The 18,712-nt window shown below is 42.7% G+C and overlaps 1 protein-coding gene across 3 annotated transcripts in view; it reads left to right on the top strand.

The window, feature by feature from the left end:
* Positions 1-18,712, top strand: part of prdm2b (PR domain containing 2, with ZNF domain b) — a 129,744-nt gene that overhangs the window by 22,450 nt on the left and 88,582 nt on the right. For all 3 annotated transcript variants that reach the window (XM_052039414.1, XM_052039416.1, XM_052039415.1), the window contains exons 2-3: positions 14,848-14,927; positions 16,912-17,029. In XM_052039414.1, coding sequence (XP_051895374.1) covers positions 14,913-14,927; positions 16,912-17,029 — 133 coding nt within the window. In that variant the 5' untranslated portion in view covers positions 14,848-14,912. The remainder of the gene's footprint in view (positions 1-14,847; positions 14,928-16,911; positions 17,030-18,712) is intronic.

Consider the following 18,712-nt stretch of genomic DNA (forward strand, 5'->3'; position numbering starts at 1 on the left):
GAGCCTAGTTCTACTGTTGGACAAAGTTCCTGTCTCTGAAGGGATCATATTGTTCTCACTTCTGATTTTGGATTTGTATGCCATTGCTATACATGTCCCTTCTGACGTGTATAACATTTGCCAGTTTAAAGGGACAGATGTGCAGTGAACGGCTGTCATTGTGTCTGTAGCAAGAGTTTGCACCACTCTCATCCACATGACATCGACTTGGTTTTGGGAATTCTGTTTTCACTGCTGCTGCCTTAACTGTGAGCTGCAGTCATATTGTACAGATGATAGATGAAATTCTCTCGTGCTTTTTCATGCCATTTCCGTCAAATTTGCTATTTTGCAAGCCAAGATAAATGTAAGATTCTGTGTATATAACTCTTTTTTTGTACTTAATCCACTGATCAGTTAAGCCACACACAAATATATAGCTCAGTGTGTGGCTTAAGAATTCACCAATGTAGTATTAAAGAATTTATTCAGACAATGCAATGATACGGTCACTTACTTTTTCTCCCATTCTGATTTTGTGTGACAGATTTATAACTTTCTCCTATTTCAAATGGCTGGGTTTGAAATAATCCTCCAATTTCTGCACCACTTCAGTGAATAAAACACAGGCACTCCGTTAAACTACCGGATTAGTAAGCATGTGATGGTTCTGAGTCTATCTCTTATCGCAGTAAACTTTGCCTTTGCATTTTCAATGGGATCCAAAGTGTTATTAGCAATGAAGAGCGTGTCTATTATCTCCATGTTACATGTGAAAGATTCTAGTGCTCAATTCCACACACCTGGGCTGCCTGTGTATCCTATCTAGGGTTCCCATTTTGTCTCACTTCTCACCTGAACAGTGACATCGCTGTGCTCAAGGCTTCTCTGCACCAGATCCCGTTCTCTTATGCCTGCTCCAGTTATTGGTGTCTCTGTCTCCCACGGTACTGCGGACCACTGCCTCCTGAGTCTCAGCAACGTTTTCACTTTGTCTCCACCCACATCACCAAAAGCCTCGACTCAGCCATTTTCTCGTCCTGGAGTCTAGAGTTTAATGGTGCCAGCACTTTCTGGGTTGTGGGTTCCCTGCAGTACTTTATTGGTCTTTTGTAGTTTGTGCTGTCAATCACCAGTTGGTAGGTTTATCAAAGTATGCCCTTTCCCCCTTTCTGTGGCCCTGATAGCAGCGTTTACAGTACTTTTCTTACCGCTAGTGTTGTGGTGGGAAGTACTCAGTGTGCTAACATTATTGGGTTCATCAATAACTCCTCAAAGAAACTCTCGGTGCCATCAAAGCATGTGCTACCTCGCTCTATCAACTATCTGCCTTGTGTGCTTGACCTAATCATGAGTGTGAAGTACGCCATCACATGTAACTCTGACATGTTTACTTGTATACTGCATAGGTTGTAGTTGTATCTTAGATAGTTCTGATTTTGTAAACCATCCTTTAGCATTTGTACACAGCAGTTCAACATAAAATGTAGATTAAATTAAAATGCATATCTCTTAGTGGACTAACATATTGTGCTCCCTAGGGAATAAAAAAAAATTCTCTTGTTCACATCAATGAGACTAACTTTTCCTTGACCTTAAGCTTTCTCACAAATAGTTGGGAGCAACTTTGACTGTTAGGTTCAATGCCCAGGCCACCGTGCCTCCATCTGCAGTGTGTTAGGAAATGACACTGCTTCTGTAACAGTCTTCTTTCATTACTGGGCAGTCTTTCATTCAAGCTTGTACTCTGACTGCTGTGTGTTTAACATTTTGCTTCGTTGCTGGATCGAGTGATTTATGCAGATCTTCTGGTGTTTCTGTTTGACTCCTGGAGCTCAGCAGGTCACGATGACTGTTTAGCTCAGTAATCAACCTTGCATGTGCATTCAAGTGAGATTCAATCTAACTGTTCTTGCACAGTGAGGGCTTTTCCAGTGCAATTATAATTTGCAAATAGCTGATGTCTTTTTACCAGAATAAACTAGAAAAATACATTGCATTTTAACCCAAACTCCAAATCAACTTAAAACACTTTTACAAGCCAGCCTTCTGGAAAAAGTAGTTTCAAAAAATGAAGGAACCATTTTGCAGGGTGACATAAATCTTAGCTCCTAGTCACTTCATGTTAGTTTTTTTTCTATGACAGAAGAGCTGAAGCTTGAGACTCAGTATGCTGTGATGGCAACCGGTGACTTAAAGCAGTGGTTCCCAACCTTTGAATTAAAGCCCTGTTTTTTGATATTTGGTAAAGTACTCTCCTCCCATCCCAATAAACACCTGATGCCAATCCATGAGTTGGGACTGTCCTGGGGATTTCTAGGAATTTCCACTATCCCCCATACCAGGGCACCAGTGTGCAGAATATACTTTTACTTTTACTATATTTTATGCACTTGCTAATGAGATTCCTTCAATTTTGTTGCATCCTCATTTATCACCTCCTCCCCCACCCCCACCCTACGCCCTCCTACCATCCAACCTGCCTCAGGGAGTCACATACCCTTGATTGGAAACCACTGATGTAAAGGATGTTTACCAATTTTGGAGTTAGAATATAAAACATAGAACAATACAACACAGGAACAGCTCTTTGGCCCACAATGTTGTGCCAATCTAATTAAACCAGTAGTTAAACGCCAAACTAAACTAGTCCCTTCTGTCTACGAGGTCCATAATCCCTTTATTCTCTGCATATTCATGTGCCTGGCTAAGAGCCTCTTAAATGCCTCTGTTGTATTTGCCTCCACTACCATCCTTGGCAATGCATTGCAGGCACCCACCACTCTCCGTGTATAATAATAATAAAAAAACTTGCCCTGCACATCTTTTGAACTTGCCCCCCTCGCCTTAAATGAATGTTGTCTGGTATTAGACATTTCAACTCTGGGGGGAAAAGCTACCAGCTGTCCAACCATGCCTCTCATAATCTTACAAACTTGCATCAGATCTCCCCTCAGCCTCCGCTGCTTAAAAAAAAACAACCAACTGATGGGGAAAAGTTTCCAGAATTTTTAATTAGCAAACATCATGAAACCTGTTTTTTTTTTGTTGTTATGTATGTATATGTTATATTGAGTGTGTGTGTGGAGAACAGGAAAAGCAAATATTGAAAAAAGAACAAAAATTGCTGTAAACACTCAGCAAGTCAGGCAGCATCTGTAGAAAGAGAAACAGAGTTGATGTTTGAGGTTGGAGATCCTTCTTCAGAACTGAAAGCGAGATAAGAAAAGTAACTTTAAGTTGCAGAGAAGCTGGGGAGAGGGATGGGACAAAGGGAATATCTGTGATAGGGTGATGCCAGGTCAAATGAGATAATGGTGATTATACTTCTTGTCTCTGTTATGTGCTGCTAACAGCAGGGCCGTGGGACATGCCCAGCAGGTCAGGCTGTATTCGTAGACTGAGAAAAGCTGAGTGTAAATGGCTGACTTGCAGTAGAAATTACAAGTTCTGATACAAACAGAAAGAGCAGGTTACCTAAAGTTGGAGATGAGGTATTGTTCCTCAAGTTTGCATTGTGCTTTGTTGTAATAGTGTCGGAGGCCACCGACAGAGGTCAGAGTGAGAGAGGGATGGCAAATTAATGTAGCTGGCAACAGGAAGGTCAGAGTCACTGCTCTACACTGGACACAGGTGCTCCACAAGTGGATATCCCAATGTGTGTTTGGTTTCTCATCTAGAAAGACTGGGCCCCTGGATGGTGGGAAGGAAATATTGAGTTCCATTTTGCTTTTTAAAAAATCACAAGATCGTATGTTTCCTGGTTTTGCATATTGTTCTGCAGGGATTTATGTATCAAGGGACTTCTGGAATTGCTTGCACTCCAGAACAGTACTGAAAGGAACGACACACTTTACTGAGCCCTTGGCTGTTCTGATTATACATCTGGACATTGAAGATTTCATGGCACAATGGTGGGTCGGGGGGTTGTGGGGGGGGGAGAGAGAGAACAGGAAAAGCAAATGTTGAAGTAAGAACAAAACAAAATGGTAGAAACACTCAGCAAATCAGGCAGAGAGAGAGAGAGAGCGAGAGAGATTTCAGTGTCCTGACCAATATTTCTCACTTAAACACCACCACGAGAAATAGGTTAGCAGGTCAGTCACCTTCAACACGGAAAAATCTGGAGACATTCAGCAGGTCTGGCAACATCTGTGGAGTAATGCACCATATTGAACTTTGTAGGATGTTGCCAATTGCAAAATAATCACTTAAGTCCGTATACTTTTGGGGGAATTTGTTTTATGCTAATCAGATTTTCAAAAAACAAAATCCAAAACTTCCAGTGATATCCAAGTTAAAGAATCTTTCTTCGTGGGAAGGGGAGTTTTAATGTGTTTTAATATTTTTTTAATTAAAAGAAGCTACATCTAGATGTTAAATCAAGGCAAAGTTTCCAAAGCCATTTGACGTCTCACCCAGTCATTGAAAGGTCAAGGCCTGAGCCAATTTGCTGCCTGAGGAAACCCTTAATGCTTCAGCCAGACAGATCGATCGATTATTGCTGCTACCACTAGTCACAGTTGTTTAAAAACCAGCGTATCCACCTGAACTGGCTCTTGGTGGTCAGTATGGAAGCAGTTTAAGTGTCAGCCTCTGAGGGTGTCCAACAAACCATTTCTCCCACAGGCTAGAGGTGCAGAAAATGATCACTTCTGACCGTAACACAACTTGGTGCTTTCCTGCAATCCAAATGTAAAGCAAAGAAATTTTAATGTTCATTCACACAAGTTATAAGAAGTTGGACAAACTTCGGGTAGATGACTATGCAGGGAATGGAGGGATTATGGATCATATACAGGCAGAAGAGATTGAGTTAATTTGGCATTGTGTTTGGTGCAGACATTGTGGGCTGAAGGGCCTGTTCCTGTACTGTAAATAAATGACAGATACAGTACAGCACACCAGCAATGTGCGCCTTCTAACTGGAGGGTTCAGTATTGTTTACCTCACTGGAACATGATTCCAAAGCACAAGCACATTCGGTGTCTGCTTTTCAAATACTCAATTCTCCTCAGCAAATGCAGAGGTGAGAACCTTGCTGCTTACTGCTGGTTTGCAGACTTCTATCAAATCTAAGCAGTTCTGTATTCCCCAACTCTTTTATAAGAGTCCTGTAATCAGTCCCCACAGGCAGAAAGGTTAGAACCTGTAATAAAGGGTTGACAGAGCCTTTATAGAGCAAGGAGGAAAGGCGTGTATCAAGGCTACCCCTGCTCTGTTGCAGTTTACAAGCAGGTCATCTGGAAATTTGTTAACAGCACTGGGATTCCCAAGGGATAGTCATGGCATGAAACAACAAGATTAAATTTATCACTGGGTTCTGTTTCCTGTCTGAACCTTGCGCTTTGACCCCAACGCTAACCCAGCAGGTTCTGTTAGGACTTGGAGGGTGCACCTGTTGCCATGGGAGCAGGAGCACGTACGAGAGCCTGAATGGTGTTCTCAACAAAATGAGAAGACAGCCAGGTGTCCTCACCTGGAATACTTGCCCTCTTGGCTTTGAATCCAAAAATTGTAAATTTAAATTGCACTCAAAGGAACTTGAGCAAAAAAAAACTAGGCTAATGCTTCAGTGCTGTTCTGTTTCTCAGATGATATGGATGCAAGTAAATGAGTCGATGGCACAGGCAGGAGCATAGGTAAAGGAGGTGGTGCAGTTTTGTTAACCAAGGGATGGATTGGTGTGATGCTGAGCAGTGATATGGATGCAGCGAATAGTGAAGTGGAATTGGCTTGGGTGGAAATAATAAATAGCAGGAGAAAGAACACAGGGGTGGGATTAATCTGTAGGACCCCCCCCCCCCCCCCAAGGTGTTGCCTCTCAGTTGGACAAAGCATAAATGTGGACATATCAAAGGTATGTCTGTAGGTAACTGCAATCATTATGGGTGATTTTAATCTGCTTATTGTGATTGGACTGATCAAACTGGCAAGGATACAGTAGAAGAGGAATCTGTGGAGTGTGTCAGGGATTGTCCCTTAGAGCAAGCAGTATGTAACAGAACCAACCGGAAATGGTCATGTGTAATGAGGCAGAATTAATAAAAGATGTTGTGGTTAAGGATCTCCCAAGGAGTACTGATCACAAAGTGATAGAATTCAAGATATAGTTTGAGAACAAACAATTAGGGTCTAGAACTAATGGCCTCAACATAAATCAGGGCAATTACAAAGATATATATAAAGGTTGAGTTGTGTGGAGTGGGTGGGAAAATAGGTTCAGGAATAGGTCAGTGGATGAGCTGTGGCAGGTATTTAAACAGCTACTCATAACACTCAGCAGAAATCTATCCCACTTAGAAAGGGGGATCCCACTTATAAAGAGTTATTAAAGGAGCTCAGGAAAAAAGATTGAAGTTTGGATTGACTGGGAATTGAATTGACTGGGAATTTTACAGGAACCAACAGCAAGAGACTGAAAAGTTAACAAGGAGGTTGAGAATTGATTGAGGGAAAACTGTCAAATAATATCAAAACAAACAGCATGGGTTTCAATGGATATTTACACTGGTAGAGGGGAGCGGAGTGCGGGAACCCTTGTGGGTGAGATTGGGGAATTAAAACAGGAAACGAGAGAAAGGCAGTTAAGTTAACTCAATACGGGTCCTCCCCTGGTTGCGAATCCTCGACTTGTGGACAGCCCATACACATGAATGGGCGTTTGCAAGACTGGTGGGATGGATTTGCCAGCTGCTGTGGGGGTGCAGGCATCTTCTGTCGTGTGGGAACTTGGTTTGTGGCAATATCACTGCGTCTTGCAGAGAAATCTGAACGGTTGAGTTAAATGCCCTGGTTTAGTTACACGTTACCCTTGGATGGCCGATGTTTTTATTTAAGTATATTTGCTGGGCAGCCACATTTCTGATTTGCAAACTGTTCGGGTTACAAACAGTCCTCAGGAACGGAGGAACCCTGTTAAGCCATCGTGGTTTCAGGCAAAGCAAATCATTTTTAATGAATTTGCTGGCATTCTTAGAGGATATAACAAGCAGAGTCAATGGAGGGGAATCTGTAGATGTAGCTTAGGTGGATTTCCAGAAGACATTTGACAAGGTGTCACATGAAAGGCTGAGCATGAGATACCATCTCATGGTATTGGGGAAGTGTGTTACCATGGATTGAAGGTCAGTTATTACATTGAAGACTGTCAGAATAATTGAGTCTTTTTCGATCTGGAAGGATGTAACTAGTGGATCAGTTCTTGGCCTTCAATTATTTACAATTCATATTACTGAACTGCTGGAGGGGGCAACGTTTAAGGTATTCAAGTTTGCCAATGACACAAAAATAGGTGGGAGGGCATGCTGCAATGAGGATATTTGGATTCTGCAACAGGATGTGGATAGGTTGAGTGAGTGGGCGAGTTTAATATGGGGAAAGTGTGAGGTCATGCACTTTGATAAGAGGAATCTTGAGGCAGATAAATGGAGAAAACACAGGTGAGCAAAGTACAGGGGGATCTAGGTGCTCTTGTGCACAACTTGCAAAAGGTTAGTAGCAGGTGCAGTGTGGTTTGGAAGGAAATGACACTGAGCTCTATTGCAAGAGGGTTGGGGTTTAGAAATGGGAAAGTATCGTTCCGATTGTACAAAGTATTTGTGAGACTGCAAGTGGAGAACTGTGCATGGCTTTGGTCTCCTTGTTTAAGGAAGGATGTACTAGCATTGAAGGCAGTCCAAAAGAAATTCACTCAGCTAATTCCTGGAATGAAAGGGTTGTTCTAAAACCAACAGCTAAAGAAATTAGATCTATGTTGTTTGGACCTTAGAAGAATGAGAGGTGATTTCATTGAAATGCCTGAGATTTTGAGGGCCATGACAGGGTAGATATTGAGATGTTTAAAAATTCTCCCACTCATGGAATTGAAGGGACATAGTTACAGGAGAATGGGGTAGATTTAAAGCTGAAGTCCCCAGAAAAATACTACTAGCAGAGGGTGTTGAATTTCTGAAATTCTCTACCTTATTGGGAGTATTTGAGGAGGTACTTACATTTTTGAAAGATCGGGGAATTGAGGGCTGTGGGGAACTGCCACAGGAGACCAGATGAGGCCTGGAGCAGATCAGTCATATTGAATAGTGGGGCAGGATTAAGGGGCCAGGTGGTCCACTCCTCCTATTCTCTTGTGTTCTTGTACAAAGATCCATGGCACTACTTTCAAAGGAAAGTGAGGGATTTCACTCCAGTGTCCCCATCAGTACTGATCTCAGATTATCCGGCCATTATTACAGTGGTGTTTTTGGGAACTTGCCTCGGTTCCCACATTATAAGTATAACCAGACTTCAGATATACTTTAGCTGTTAACTATCTTGTGCCTTCAAAAGCCCTTGAAAGGGAGTCAAACTTTAAACGCAAGGAAGTCTTCACACGTCTTCCTTCCCTTTCAACCATCCAAACCTGGCTCTTGCAATTTTTTTTAAAGCAGAAGACATTGGAAGAACTTGGCAGGTTGGACGGTCTCTGTGGGGAGAGAACCCCAGTCCATATGAAGGGTCTTGACCTAAAACGTCGACTGTCCATTTCCCTCCACAGATGCTGCCCGACCCGCTGAGTTCCTCCAGCGTTTTTCCTGTTGCTCTAGGTTCCAGCATCTGCGGTCTCTCTCTCGTGTCAACCTTTCGGGCCCATGACCTTCAAACAAAAGTGACAAGTGTTTGAGAAATGAAATGGGTTTAAGGCAAGAAGCAGGGACTGGAAGGATGGGAGGCAAACTAATGGGATGGAAGACCATTGTGGATGAGCTGATAAAAGAGATGTTGGTGCAAAGTAGGAATGAAAGGTGCAAATGGTAACAGGATCATTGCCGACTGGATAGAGACCAGAGTGCTGGGCACTTTAATTCTCCGCCCCACTCTGTCTCCAGCACCTATTGTATTTAGTTTTACCATGAATAGCTTCTCCGGTATTTGATGTTACCTCTTCAATTTTCCACTTCCTCCATCTTTCCCCCTCTACTTTAGTAACTCCAGCTAAACGGCCATCATTAACTTCTTGTATTTGCCATCCTCGCTTTTGATCTTCGTCATTCTAAAGAACATTGCAGAAGCCTTTTATCTAAAACTACCTTCTCCGTACACTTCTTGCCACACCCGTGCACCTGCTCACGTCACTTCCCCACTGAGTCTTTGTCTCCATGTGATTCCCACCCTGCCAATGTCATTGGATTTTCAGGTCCACAAATACATCCTCCTTCCATTAGTTAAGGTGATTACACATCAGTATTTGAGATGCCTGTTCGTCTGTCAGACCTTCACAGTGGACTTCACGTAAAGAGCCTCCAGCTTATTGTTTGTTGTTGAGCTGCCAATTTTTGATGCATGTTATGCAGTTCTGCTCTCCTGCCACAATACTGCCTCAAGGCCAAATGCTTCTTTGCAGCTACATTTCTAGAAATGTGGATAATTTGCAGTAAGTACAAGAAGGATATGCTGCTCCTTTTGATTAGAAATATATGTTAATGTCACATTAATTTTACATTCATTCATTTCTACCTTAAGAATCAAATTTGTTTGCCATGCTGTGCTACATGCCATATTGCAGAACCAGCAATTGTGCAAAGTATTAAGTGTGTTTACATCACTTTAGTGTGCTTCAAGACCATAAAGATTTTCCAAAGAAAAATTTCATTGTGCTACACATTGGTGACCAGGATTTAGAGTCAGAGTCCAAACAGCACGGAAACAGGCCATTTGGCCCACCACGTCCATGCTGACCAGTGGGCACCCATCCATATTAATCCCATTTTCCAGCATTTGGCCCTTCTACACATGGGTGATTTAAGTACTTATCTCGACATTTAAAAGCTGTCAGTGACTCTGCTCCACCACTCTCTCAGGCAGTGTATTCCAGATACTCGCCACTCTCTGGGTAAAAAATAGAACCTTTCGAAGTCTCTTGCCCTTTACCCTAAATTGATGGCTTTTAGTTTTATCTACCTCTAATATGGGAATAATTTCCTGCAGTCTACCCTATCTATACCCCTCATCATTTTATATAAATCAGTCATGTTCCCTCTTATCATTCTTTGCTCCAGGAGAAACAGACCTAGCCTCTCCAATCTCTTCTCCATAGCTTTGACCCAGCCCCTGGTGAATCTGCTCTCCCCTCCTCCCCCGCACCTGCCTATCACTGTCTCTTACCTGCATCTACCTATCACCACCCTGTGCCCACCCTGCGTCCCCTCTTTTGTCCACCTATCACTGCTCTGCTTTTCCCTCCTATATATTGGGCTTCCCCTTTTCCTATCTTCAGACCTGAAGAAGGGTCCTGATCCAAAATGTTGACCACCTTCTTTTCCCCACGGATGCTGCCTGGCCTGCTGAGTTCCTCCAGCATCTTATTGGTTTTTAATCTAGATTCCAGCATCTGCAGTCCTTTGAATCTCTTCTCATAACTGTAACACTCCATCCTAGAGAACATTACAGTGAATCTCCTCTGCACCCTTCTCCAGTGCTATCACATATTCCCTATGGCATGGTGACCAGGACTGCATGCAGTACTCCATCTGTGGCCAGACCAATCTATTATAAAACTGGAGCATAACCTCCCTACCTTATATTCAATGCCCTGACTAATGAAGGCAGTTGTCACGTGTGCTTTATTACCTCGGTTATCTCCCTGCATTGCCACCTTCAAGGATCTGTGGACTTGTATACCAAGGTCACTCTGTTCCTCCGTAGTCCCTAGGACCTTACCATTCATGGTGTATGTCCTAGCCTCATTAGTACTCCCAAAATGCATCACCTCACATTTATCTGGATTAAGCTCCATCTGCCATTTCTCAGCCTATTTCACCAATACATTGATATCCCCCTGTAGCCCAAGACTACCCTCCACACTATCAACAACTCGATTAATCTTCGTGTCATCTGCAAACTTACCGATTATACCTTCTACATCCTCATCCAAATCATTCATCTATATTACAAATGGCAAGAGTCCCTGTACCGATCCCTGTGGAACACCACTAGCCACAGGCATCCTTTTACAAAAACAACCCTCTACCAACTTTGTCTCCTGTTGCCAAGTCAACTTTGGATCCAAGTTACCAATTTACCCTGGATCCCATGTTCCCTCACATTTCAGACCAGTCTCCCATGTGGAACCTTGTCAAAGGCGTTACTGATATCCATGTAAACCACATCCCTCTTCAATACACTTTGTTATCTCCTCCAGAATATTCAATCAGATTGGTCAGACAAAATCTGCCCTTGACAAAGCCATGCTGGTTATCTCTGATTTATCAACAACACTGGGATTTCTGCCTCAGATTTTTTCAGATCAGCCTTGCCCTTTCACTATATACCTTTTTCCGAATAATCCCATATTTGAACCAATTACATTGTCTGTTACAATGAACTTCTTCAATGATGTGCATTCTTATAGAGTTGTATCGCATGGAAACAGGCGCCTTGGCCCAATTTGTTCATGCTGACCAAGTTGTCTACCTCGGGTAGTCCCACATTCGGCCCATATCCCTCTGAACCTTTCCTATCCATGTACCTGTTGAAATGTCTTTCAAACATTGTAATTGTTCAATGGCATTCTTTAATTCCATTATCGAGTGCAGTATCAAACTCATTCTGAAGTTTCATTTGCCGTTTGCTGTAATTTTTCGGAAGTGAGTAAGTCTGTTGTAAAGTCCAATACTGGGAATAAAAGCAAAAATGGAAAATGCTGGAAGCACCCCACAGGTTTGTGGGGAGAGAGTTTTCAGCCAATAGAAGGTTCTCTGGCAGGAAGTATTACGAACCTGCTGAGTATATCTGACATTTTTTTTTCCTGTTTTTATTCCGGATTTCCAGCATCTGCAGCATTTTTGCTTTTGGATTGCCGGCAATGGTAATGGATGCGGGATTCACCTGTCAAAGGTTGAAGTGCCATTCTTGAGCAAATGTTGCAATGAATAGAAATGGAGTAACTGAGCTCCATGGAAACGCATTGCGATTGTGCAGCGCGGTTCTTCAGCCGACGCAGGAAAATGAGCACTGGGGTAAAATCAGCAAATGCCGGGTGTGTCCTGCAGTGTACAAAGGAGAAAGACGTATTTTTATGCCTAGGTCTAAGCTCTTTAAAAAGAAGACCTGATTAAGTTGATAAGCATATTGAAATGAGGTATTTTCCTGTCACAATTACACAGGAGGATCCTAGTCCGAGGTTGGAAGTTGATTGGAAGTTGATTGGGGCACGCAGCTGCTATCTTGCAACTCACTGTAACTGAGTTGCAAGTTAGAAGCTGCAAACTCTGTCCATTTTTAGTAATAAGGCAAAAACAAGGTAAAATATATTGATTCTGTGTTACATTGCACACGGTGAGTCTGTGTCTCTCAATTAACTCTCTCCCTTGCATTTCTTGTTCTCTTTCTGTTCCCTTCAGTCCTTCTAAATTTGATGTTAGAATTATAAAGTTGTACAGCACAGAACTGGGCCCTTTGACCCACCTTGTCCGTGCCGACCCTGATGCCTACCTACGCCAATCACATTTGCCCTCGTTAGGTCTGTATCCCTTTACGCCTTTCCCATCCAAGTACCTGTCCAAATGCCTTCTAAACATTGAGTGTGGAAAGGGGCTGGCAATGGCTTCAGTTTTTGAATGTGCTGGCAGCTGTTATATTAAAAATTGTTCCGTCAGTCTCGCTGACAGCTGCCATCGCAACTTAGGATGTTACATCCTGGTTTGTGTATTCGCTCAAGCCCAGACTGCAGTAATCAGTCAGTCAAGAGTCCTAAACCTGGCCAAAAATAATCCATTCCAAGCTTTTGTGGGAGAACCTGACACCTTCAAGTAGAAAAATATTCTAACAAAGCATTTATTAAAACATACCTGAAAAGAAATAATACAGACCCTTGAAGTTTCAGTCTCTGGAGAATATGGAGCATTTTGAATTGTGGTAGCTTTGTGGGAATTTCCATGGTGCAGCAGTTAACGGTGGCGTCTCTCAGCTCTTGGCTTCAATCATGACCTCTGGTACTGTCTGTGCGGAGATGTGACCACGTGGGTTTCCCCTGGCTGCTCTGGTTTCCTCCAATATCCCAAAGACATGTCAGTAGGTTAATTGGCTGTAAATTCATTGAAGTGACAATGTGCTGTACACCACTCCTGAAATTTTGCTGCTTTGGCGACAGTGGAACCAATTTTCTGAAGCTTAGTTTATCGTACATCCATTTTCATATCCACATCAGAGCCACTCCCTCCTTTCACTTCCCTGCTCCCCTACACCAGGTTCCTATGCTGCTTGTACATCTGTTTAAAGGATTTGCAATTGAACCTCTCAAAAATAAACAATTGGGCGATGTGGCTGATCAGATACAAGAGAGAACCCATGCATTGCAGAAATAGTCCAGCAAACAGAGAGCTCTGTTCATAATTATATTCCCTCATCGACTGGATAGGCAAGGAGATAGAGGATGGCAAAGCACTGAGGCCAGGATAGCATCAACATCAACTGGTACTCCAGAGCAATATTTCCACTTCTAAACAATCTTGATGTGCACTGGTATCGTGAGGGAAGGAATCCAAGTCTCTGGCATGTGGAACATTCCATTCTGTGGTTACTAAATGATTTCAAATAAGTTACAGCACCAGCGATTGGGGTTCGATTCCCGTCGCTGTCTGTAAGGAGTTTGTACGTTCTCCCGTGTCTGCGTGGGTTTCCTCCGGGTGCTCCAGTTTCCTCCCACATTCCAAAGACGTATGGGGAGGTTAATTTGGGTTTAAAATGGGCGGTGTGGACTCGTTGGGCCGGAAGAGCCTGTTACCATGCTGTAAATAAAATTTAAATTTAAAAAAAAATTTAAGTACTAAAGATACTGTAATCCTGACCATACAAGCCTCGAAGATGTCAGTCGTCTTCCCATTCTGACCACTTGCACGCCCGTTTTTCTTAAATATTACCGCACCTTTGTATACCCATGCCTTCAGTTACTTCATCAACACACTGAGTTTCCTGATAGTCTTTGACACAATTTCAAATGATTTGAACAAATGTACAAGCAGCACAGGAATCCTACATGGAGACACAACAGACCGCAGAAGCTGGAATCTGGAGCAACAAACGATCTGCTGGGTAGAACTCAGCTGGCCGGGCAGCATCTGTGATGGGGAAAGGAACTATCAATACTTTGGGTCGGAACAGAAGTCCTGATGTAGGGTTTAGACCTAAGATATCAACAATTCCTTTCCTTCCCACAGATTGGTATTGGTTTATTATTGTCACTTGTACCGAGGTACAGTGAAAAACTTGTCTTGCATACTGTTTGTACAGGTCAATTCATTACACAGTGCATTGCGGTAGTACAGGGTAAAAACAGCAGTGGTCAGATGCTGCCTGATCAGCTGAATTCCTCCAGCAGATTGTTGCTCTAGGAACCACACATAACCTAGTGTCCAACAAAGGCTGCAGGAGAGTGCAGAAATAAAATTCTGAGATTCTCTACCTGAATTCCTCTCTCTCCCTTGTTAAGATGTTTACTTCTTAGTCGCATGTACATTGAAACACACAGTGAAATTTGTCTCTCTGCGTCACTGAGAATGTGCTGGGGGCAGCCCACAAGTGTTGCCACGCTTCCGGCACCAATATACCATGCCCACAGGTCCTAACCCGTACGTCTTTGGAACATGGGAGGAAACCGGAGCCCCTGGAGGAAACCCACGCAGACACCGGGAGAACGTACAAACTCTTACAGACAGCGGCGGGAATTGAACCTGGGTAGGAATTTACCTCCATGGCAAAGCATTTGGCCATCAGTCCTCGTAACTGAGAATCCTAGTGAACATAATTATGAAGAATCTTTGGTGTTTGCTGAACGTAAGCAGTTGTCAATTATTTCTGCACCTTAAGATGTATTTTTCCTTTGTTTTGCAGTGATGTGAGCTAATGACTGATTGACTTGAAGAGTTACCCATTATCAAGAGTTCCTTCAGTTCGCCATGGAGGAACTCAGTGTAAGTTCATGGTGCCCATCAATGTGTAAGAATTGTGTGTCTTTATTTATGAACTATGCACTCAGCTGAGGAGTGCAATATGAAACATTGTGGATAAAGAACAAGGAGACCTCCAGAACAGGAGAGGAGGTGGTCTTTTTTGTGGTAAGGGTGGGGATATGTCATCCCCTTTACAGTCCCATGCTAGCTACATAGCTGAGAATGATGTGTTGGATGACTATGATAACTGCTTTTATCTGATGTGTGGTATAACCTTTTCTGATTGATCTGCTGGATCTGGAAGAGATTTGCATTGAAGGCTCAAAGTTACCAGCTGGATACAATCCAACGTATCACCACCTAAGCATCCATTCTGGTACAAATCCGTGATTTCAGCCCATTTGTCTGAGAAGATCAAATTTCTGTTTCAGATTATCTTCAGGAATGCTGTTAGTAGTATCTCTCACTTGGGCAGAAGTGAAGGTTATTACTGAGGAATTTCACTCTCAGTCTTTCTCCTATTTTCAATGCTTTTTTTTTCAAACAAATTTTCAGGATCATTTGTCTTCTGATGACACTTGACTGCTTGACCGAGCAAGGGTTCCTCGGTGTGAAATCACCTTCTGGTGCCTTGGTAGAGGATGTTAATACTATGTGAGCCTTAACAATGAATGTTAGGTAGCCAATTTGACAGCCTGTTTATTGTAGTTCAACCTCATCCCCTCTTTTTGAAATGGTTATATAAAGGAGTTCCTGGTCAGGGGCTTTTTGTTGCATTTATTTTTCATAAAATAGGACACAGAGGAGCAATGGTACTCATCAAATCTACACTGGCTTCAGAGAAATAATCCAGTTGGTTCCAATCCCCAAATCCCAGCAATTTCTTCTTGAAATATTAATCCAATCCCCTTTTGTGGATCTCTGCCTACCATTCTATCAACAGGGCATTCCAGATCCGAAAATTCTGAAGGAAGGTCATTGACCTGAAATGTTTACCCTGTTTCTCTCTCCATAGATGCTGCCCGACCTGCTGAGTATTTCCAGTGTTCTGTTTTCATTCTCAATCCTCACTGCCCAAAACAGAAGAAGGCTTTTCCTCCTATAACCTCCAATGCTTCTGCCAATCATTTAAAAACCTCTTTCTGGCACTGAAAACAGTTTCTCTTTATTTGTTCTATCTAAACCTTTCATGATTGTGAACAACCCCTGATCTCCTTTGCTCTCAGGAGAACAATCCCAGCTTCTACAGTTTATGTATTTTGTTATAATCCCTCATCCCTGGTAAATCACTCCAAAGCCTTTGCATCTTTCTCAGGTGGATGTGCAGAACTGGGGCCCAAGATTCCATTGGGCTTTGAGCATAGGTTTTACGTAGGTTTAGCACAATTGTTGTGTTTTGTGAATTCCCTTGTTTTGTGCTGTATGCAGCTGGAAGATTCAAGGGATGAGGATCATTTTTAGTGAAGTTCTGAAGTTCTACCTGCAGTTAAGTAACTGCATGGATCAGCGATTTGAGACTGGGTCATGCAATTCATCACTTAGACACTTCACTTAGTGACCTCGTCTGCTCATGGATGTTAAGCATTGAATGGCATTCTCCAAAGTTAAAGGAAAGGGGTAATTTTCCTGCCCAACTAGACCAAACACTGAAAAGCAAAAAAAAACTGCAGATGCTGCAGATCTGACATCAAAACAGAAAATGCTGGAAACACTCAGCAGGTCAGGCAACATCTGAGGAGGGAGAAACAGAGCCAACATTTTAGCTCTGATCCTTCATCAGAACTAAAAGCTGTTTGCCTACACAGCATCTTTAACTGTACCTCAGAGAAACTCATCATATGAAAATATACTCTGCATAAAAGGCTTTGATGTTGGGGAACTGATTTTCCACTGAGTTAGTTTGCCATTTCAGAATAGAAAGTTCACTCCAAATGAGAATCTTATTTGCTTCTTTTAAATGATATTATAATCGCTCTTATGACATTTTTGTTATCATTTCTTTTAGAGCAATCTAATGTCTGCACCCAAAGTGGAGATGTTAGTTGATGTGCCCCAACGCATATTGAGGGGACTCCCTCAAGAGGTGACTTTACAGCAGTCAGCGGTTGATGAAAGACGCATAGGTGAGTGTTTTCGTTGACGATATTTCGTGAAACTAAAGATGATCAGGACTAATGGAAAGTTAGATTTGATCTTTTGAGAAGTATGTAATTCTGCACTTGTTCTTTCAACCTCTGGCCCTTGGCATTTTGTATTGGCCCAGTATGAGCAGAGACTTTGAAGAGTGATGGTTAGCACTCCACATGTTTGTACTAAATGGACACTGACTAGAAAAAAAGACTGCATGTAGCTTTACTCTGTAAAGCAAGAGGAAAGAATGACTCTCCATATATTTACACAAGAGTCCATTGGTGATGTAGCTGTCTAATGGTTCTTGCTTTTGGATGTACTCCCTGAACTCTAACTTTCTATTGGCAAGTTTTCAGCAATTTTCTCATTTGCATTGTGACCTGGAATCTGGGTCATGGCTTCTGCTAACTCCTGTCTCCCTCACTCCCAAAGAAAGCATGTAGGTTCATATTGTCGTATCGCTGCTACGGTTCCAACTGACCCGGAGCAGATGAGCAGCAAAACATTGATTTGCAGCACCCAGTCATGAACAGCTTTTGTTAACCGTTGTTGTTGAGAAAGGAATGTAGACAGGTGATCACCAGTACTCCAGTGATGCAACTGACAAACAGTGATGTTGAAACCTCTCCGCATACAGTTGTTCTCTAATGTAAACTAAAAATAGTAAATGCTGGAAATGCTTACCGGGTCGAGCAGCATCTGTGGTGAGAGGAACAGAGTTAATGGTTTGGCTTGAAGACCTTTCATCTTCTGCCTGGCCTTCTGGGTATTTCCAGCACCTCATATTTTTCATCTTTCCCCAATCTACTACTTTACTTTAATTCTTTGATTTAGAACATGGAACGTAGATCATGGGCCTTTGGCCCATGATGTCTGTACCAAACATTATGCTGAATTAAACTAAGCTTCTTCTGCCTGTACATGATTCGTATCCCTCCATATCCTGCATTCTAACAGCCTCTTAAATACCACTGTCATATCTGCTTCCATCTCTACCCCTGGCAGCCTGTTCCAGGCACCTACCACTTTTTCTGTGTAAAGATAGATAGGCAGATGGGAGGAATTTGCCCAACACATTAGGGATACTTAAGAGACTCTTAGACACATGAATGATAGAAAAATAGGGGGCTATGAGGGTTAGATAGATCTTAGAGCAGGATAAAATGTCGGCACAACATTGTGGGTCGAAGGGCCTGTACTGTGCTGTAATGTTCTATGTTCACACATCTCCTTTCAACTTTCACCCCTCACCCTAAATGTATGTTCTTTGGTATTTGACATTTGTACCCCACGAGAAAAGATTTTGATTATACAGTTTCAAAGCGACTTGTATCCCGTCCAAGGGCAGAATAGGACAGCGGGTGGAATTGTTGCCTCGTAGCTTCAGCAAGTTCAACCCTGGGCTCGGGTGCTACCTGTGTGGTGTGTGAACGTTGTCACTGTGACTGCATGCATTCCCCCAGGCAGTCTACAGTCTCCTTCCACATTCCAAAGGACATGCTGGTTGGTAGGTTAATTGGTTACTGTAAATGACCCCATGGGTAGTTAAGGTGTCAGGGGAATGAGGGGGTTGAAGGGCACATGTGAGAGAACTGGTCACGGTGAAATAAGTGAAGGAACGAGATTAATGGAATTGCTCTGAGTGCTGACATAGACCCAATGGGCTGAATGGCCTT

This window comes from Pristis pectinata, chromosome 26, assembly GCF_009764475.1.
Source record: "Pristis pectinata isolate sPriPec2 chromosome 26, sPriPec2.1.pri, whole genome shotgun sequence".
Taxonomy (NCBI): Eukaryota; Metazoa; Chordata; class Chondrichthyes; order Rhinopristiformes; family Pristidae; genus Pristis; species Pristis pectinata.